Here is a 6,000-nt window from a genome sequence, read left to right on the forward strand (position 1 = left end):
GGGCCGATACACACCATATTCGGCTCACATCTTTGTGGCCCTAAAATACCTCTGTATTTCCAATTCAAGACAAATTAGATAAAAAATATAGATTCTAGATGCCCAAGAAGTGAATTCCGGAGATAAGTCTATATGGGGGCTATACCAAAACATTGACCGATGCATAACATTGTCGGTACAACTTTTTATGGTCCTAAAATACCTCTAGGTTTCCAATTTCAGGCAAACTAGGTAAAAAACTACAGTTTCTATAAGCCCAAGACCTCAAATCGTGAAATCGATTTATATGGGACTATATCAAAATCTGGACCGATATAGCCCATCTTCGAGCATGACCTTCCTGGAAACAAAAAACGAATCTGTGCCAAAATTCAGGACGATATCGCCATTATTGCAGCGTAATTACAACAGACAGACGGTCACCGTGAACTGTTTTATAGGAAGAATGAACTATTTTTGGGAATCGTACGGATATCTTCGTTTGCTTTAGTTCATATTGAACTTATGTGTACGGTCATTGAACTTTATACCCACGTTTAGTTCATAAAATTTTTGAGACATACTTAAAAAAAGTAAAATTTCATTAAGCTATAGAAAATTTCGAAAATAATAATAAAATTTAACCACTAGCAAATAATTTTTTTTCCAAAAAAAATAAGTTAAATTTAGCGTTAATTTAACTACGGAAATTTTTTTCTGTGTAAAGAAATGACAAACTTATTATACTCTCATCACCATTCTATGGTGGTGGGTATAGAAATTGATCAACAAATTTTACACAAATGAATCATAAAGATTTACTAAATTCGTATTTACAACATAATAGCTCAGAATTCCTTAAAAGTTGTAAATTTTACCACAAAAAATGGAGCACTATTTCAGCAGGATTGTAAGGGAGAGAGGCACTACCAACTGCTTACAAAACAACCGAATCAGCGCTGATTTTTGTGGGCGATGTCCCGATTTAGAGCACCTTCTACATAGCGCTGATATAATTGTCCATTTTAATAGAAATAAAGGGTGATACGGTCAAAATTTGGTCAAGGGAAAACGCGTGTAAATCGGTGAAATCGTTTATTTAAAAAATCAAATTAAATTTCTTTTTCAAGTTCAATTAGTAAAAAATTCGGGAAAAATATTCAGTTAGGCTTTCGCTTTTCCAAATCCTAATTGCCGGGCCTCACGCTTGACACCTGCCATCAGATTTTGTACAGCCACCTTGCCCACCTTCTTCGCCGCAGAAAGCCAATTTGCCTTGAACTGCTGCTCGTCCTTAGCAGTTTTTTGGTCTTCTTTAGGTTCCGCTTGACAATAGCCCAGTATTTCTCAATTGGGCGGAGCTCTGGCAGGGTTCTTGTCCTTGGGAACCACCTGCACGTTGTTGGCGGCGGACCACTCCATGGCCTTTTTACCGTAATGGCAAGATGCCAAATCCGGCCAAAACAGTACGGAACAACCGCGTTTCTTCAGGAAAGGCAGCAGACGTTTATTCAAACACTCTTTCACGTAAATTTCTTGGTTGACAGTCCCGGAAGCTATGAAAATGCTGCTTTTCAAGCCACAGGTACAGATGGCTTGCCAAGCCAGATATTTCTTTGCGAACTTTGACAGTTTTATGTGCTTGAAAATATCTGCTACCTTTCCCCTTCCTTTTGACGTATAAAACTCCTGTCCCGGAAGCTGCTTGTAGTCGGCTTTGACGTAGGTTTCGTCGTCCATTACCACGCAGTCAAACTTCGTCAGCATCGTCGTGTACACCCTCCGGGATCGCGCTTTGGCCGTCGTATTTTGTTTATCATCGCGATTTGGAGTCACTACGGCATCTCTGAGAGAGAGGTTAGGGTTTCGCTTGAAACTACCGGCAACTCTCTTTGTCGTCCCAGCGGCTTCCGGTTTTCGATTTCCCCCCGATCCAGACTTCCTGGCTGTCGACAAACGTTACCCAAACACTTTAATTACATTTGTAACGGTTGATTTGACAACTTTTAGCGATTTTGCCAGCTTTGCGTGCGAGTAGCTCGGATTTTCACGATGTGCGAGCAAAATGTTGATACGCTGCTCTTCTTGCTTGGACGGCATTTTGACAACTGATGAGTGAATTCCAAAATCAAAATAGGAGCAACATTCTACACTCACAAATGAGGGGTGTTCAGGTTTTTTAAAAGCAAAATTGAAAGAAATACGTCAAGTTTATATTGACCAAATTTTGACCGTATCACCCTTTATTGCTTAGAAGTGATATAACATCTTGAGTATAGCATTGTTGGGGTGAAGGAAAACAGCACTACCTTTCATGCATCTATACTGCATGAATTGGTTGCAATAACGTAAACGAATGATCATAGTTTGATCATAGTTTGATTACTCGTTTACGTTATTGCAACCTATTCAATCAGTGTGGATGCACTGCCTACTTTATTGTATACCAAGAAGCGCAATTACACTCTTACTGCTGAAGTATTTTTTGCTGGGATATAACTTTAAACCATAAAGTTTTCTGTAAAGGCCAATTACAAAAAAGTTTACTTTTTTCATTTATTTTTATACCCACCACCATAGAATGGTGACGGGGGTATAAGTTTGTCATTCCGTTTGTAACACATCGAAATATCGATTTCCGACTATATAAAGTATATATATTCTTGATCAGGGAGAAATTCTAAGACGATATAACGATGTCCGTCTGTCCGTCTGTCTGTCTGTCTGTTGTAATCACGCTACAGTCTTCAATAATGAAGCAATCGAGCTGAAATTTTGCACAAACTCCTCTTTTGTCTGCAGGCAGGTCAAGTTCGAAGATGGGCTATATCGGTCCAGGTTTTGATATAGTCCCCATATAAACCGACCTTCCGATTTGGGGTCTTGGGCTTATAGAAATCGTAGTTTTTATCCAATTTGCCTGAAATTTGAAATCTAGAGGTATTTTATGACCATAAAGAGGTGTGCCAAAAATGGTGAGTATCGGTCCATGTTTTGGTATAGCCCCCATATAGACCGATCTCCCGATTTTATTTATTGGGCTTATAGAAACCGTAGTTTTTATTCAATTTACCTGAAATTGGAAATCTAGAGGTATTATAGGACCACAAATACGTGTGCCAAAAATTGTGGGTATCGGTCCATGTTTTGGTATAGCCCCCATATAGACCGATCTCCCGATTTTACTTCTTGGGCTTCTAGAAACCGTAGTTTTTATTCAATTTACCTGAAACTGGAAATCTAGAGGTATTGTAGGACCACAAATACGTGTGCCAAAAATTGTGAGTATCGGTCCATGTTTTGGTATGGTCTCCATATAAAACGACCTCCCGATTTGGGGTCTTGGGCTTATAGAAACCGTAGTTTTTATCCAATTTGTCTGAAATTGGAAATCTAGAGGTATTTTAGGACCATAAAGAGGTGTGCTGAAAATGGTGAGTATCGGTCCATATTTTGGTATAGCGCCCATATAGACCGATTTCCCGATTTTACTTCTTGGGCTTCTAGAATCCGAAGTTTTTATACTATTTGCCTGAAATTTGAAATCTAGAGGTATTTTCGGGTCATAAAGATGTGTGCCGAAAACGGTGAGTATCGGTCCATATTTTAGTAGTTTTTATCTGATTTGCCTGAAATTGTAAGTATTCTGGTGTTGTAGGCTCACAAAAACGTGTATCGGATTAAGCTTTTATCGGTCCATTTGGTAATGCCTACATATAGACCGACTTCACTTCTTGAGGGTGTAGAAGGCGCACTGATCATGAAAATTGCTTGAAATTCGATGTAAAATTTCCAGATTTTACTTCTACAGATTAAAGATTTCAAATCAAGACATCATTTTATAATTTTCTTGCACCCTTACAAGAGATGTTAATGATTCCTCTAAACCTCAAACAAAAATGGTTCTTATGAATCCAGAATCTGATATAGTCCTCATAGGTGAAATCTTTAAATTTATCTTCGGAAAGTGTTCTCAAGTCCTCAAGCCCTCCTGAAATTTCAAAGAAACCCTAATATTTGGTTCATGGTGGTGAGTATTTAAGATTCGGCCCGGCCGAACTTAGTGCTGTATATACTTGTTATGTTATAAACATGTTTTATTGTATTCGACTTGTATTTTGATTTTTCCAATTAAACATTGTTCCTCAACTCAAATTGGTTTGGTTTAGTTCAAAATTTCTAAAATAAAACTTTTTTTCTTTTCTGGTCGGTTTCATTTTTTTTTTGAGTGCAAGAACACAGGATATTTGTTGAAATATCTGTGGTAATTTGAAAATTTAGTTTTCCAAATTTTACAGATGACTTTGTTGTAAAAAAGCCGGAATCCAAAGTGAAATCTTTGAATCCAACTAATTTTTTTTTATCCTTTGAACCAAATATTTTTTTTTTCAATGTGTATATGTATGATAAAATGTTTTAATTTACTTAGCTGTATTTGCTTACTAACAGAAAAATTGTAATAATAATACAAAAGATAAAGTGTAATTCTTTTAATTTATTAATATTTTATAATCAAACTTACCATCATTACCAATTCAAAGGGGTGTTTATATACCCTAACGGGAGATTGAAATTTTTGAACCATGTTTGATGGATCGGGATATTCCAAAGAGTGGCTTAGAATGTAACAATTATCAACAGTTATAATGTAATATTTATTTTTTTCTTCGATTCGATTTAAATGCACCAGGTGTAAATGACACCAGGCTTAGATAGTATTTTGATAGAACTCACTCACACTGAAGTGAAATATAACTAGCTGGAAAAAAATAAAAGGATTTAAAACTTTTTCGAATATAATCAATATAATCGAAATTAGTTTGCTGCTCAGCTGCTGAAAACAAAAACAACAACGCCAAGCCCTCGGGCAACAGACAATTCAACGACCGAATAAAACGAAAAATACTTATACACACGAACAATTGCAACGATACAAGTTTCGTTAGATTCTCATACGAAAAGGTTGTTTGTGGGTTTGTTTGGTACTATTATTGTTTTATTTTTTGGTTTCAATCCTCTTCTTTTTCTCAACTTCCTTTTATCCACTTTCTTTTTGGTTTTACCACTAAACTGTTAAATGGTGATTTACACTACCAAATTATGTTTCACGACATTATATATTTCATTCACTTTTTCTTCTTTATTATACACTGTGGTTTTGTTTTTGTAAACTCTCTTCTCTACACATTTACCCCTTGGCCATGGACAGAATGCAAAAACGAAATATTTTGCAAAATATCTATTGAGATGAATAAACAACGTCTTTTTAAGAAAACAACAATTTTCTACTTAGCATAATTATTTTACACTCCACCCCCAACAATGAATGAATATGTATATGGGCCGTTGTTTATTGTATACTTTGTAATTTGTTAGCATAGAACTAAATTCCCCGTTTTACTATAATTTTTCTTTTACGTTTACACTCGACTACGCTTCCGTGCTTGTCAACCGTCAATGAGCACTGTTAAAATGTAACTGCGCGCTCTTCACTCTACACTCGAATAATATTCTCATACAATTTCTGGGTTCTATACATAGTTTGAGTGGATGTTTGCATTGACTCACCCCAGTTGTCCACACAATCGTACAATCGTGTGTGTGAAATTACTTCGAACAAGTAAGAGAGAGCTACAATTGGGCAAAGAGCAGTGTGACCATGTTAGCATTTTGCAGTTAAATTTAGCAACTATTTGATAGTTTCGCTGCAAGTGGAGGATGCTGATGAGGAATGTGCACTGATGAGGAGTTCGTTTCTGCGAAAAACGAATATCTTCATCTATCTCCGTAAATAGGGTCTCAAATGCAGGGATGTAAACTTATTTATGCGAAATAAAGTGCCTGCCTATTTTTTCGTGCGAAAAATCTAGGGTTTAAACAGGGTATAAATAACAGGTTGGCTGATAAATCCCCGGTCTGACACATAGTTGGCGTCGCTAGTATTAAATGCATATTATTTTTATATAGTACCAACCTTCAAATGATTCGTGTCAAAATTTGACATCTGTAAGTCAATTAGTT

The 6,000-nt window shown here is 36.4% G+C and overlaps 1 protein-coding gene across 8 annotated transcripts in view; it reads right to left on the reverse strand.

The window, feature by feature from the left end:
- retm (real-time) overlaps nucleotides 1-5,469 on the reverse strand; it is a 108,948-nt gene extending 103,479 nt beyond the window's left edge. For 2 of the 8 annotated variants that reach the window (XM_075294017.1, XM_075294010.1), the window contains exons 1-2: nucleotides 5,341-5,452; nucleotides 4,502-4,738 (exon numbers count right to left, since the gene is read on the reverse strand). In XM_075294017.1, coding sequence (XP_075150132.1) covers nucleotides 4,502-4,564 — 63 coding nt within the window. In that variant the 5' untranslated portion in view covers nucleotides 4,565-4,738; nucleotides 5,341-5,452. Of the gene's footprint in view, nucleotides 1-4,501; nucleotides 4,739-5,171 lie in introns of all 8 variants that reach the window. The other 6 variants (XM_075294014.1, XM_075294013.1, XM_075294011.1 and 3 more) reach the window with 6 other exon arrangements.
- Nucleotides 5,470-6,000: the final 531 nt, after the last annotated feature.

The sequence above is a fragment of the Haematobia irritans genome, chromosome 2 (genome assembly GCF_050003625.1).
Source record: "Haematobia irritans isolate KBUSLIRL chromosome 2, ASM5000362v1, whole genome shotgun sequence".
Classification (NCBI taxonomy): Eukaryota; Metazoa; Arthropoda; class Insecta; order Diptera; family Muscidae; genus Haematobia; species Haematobia irritans.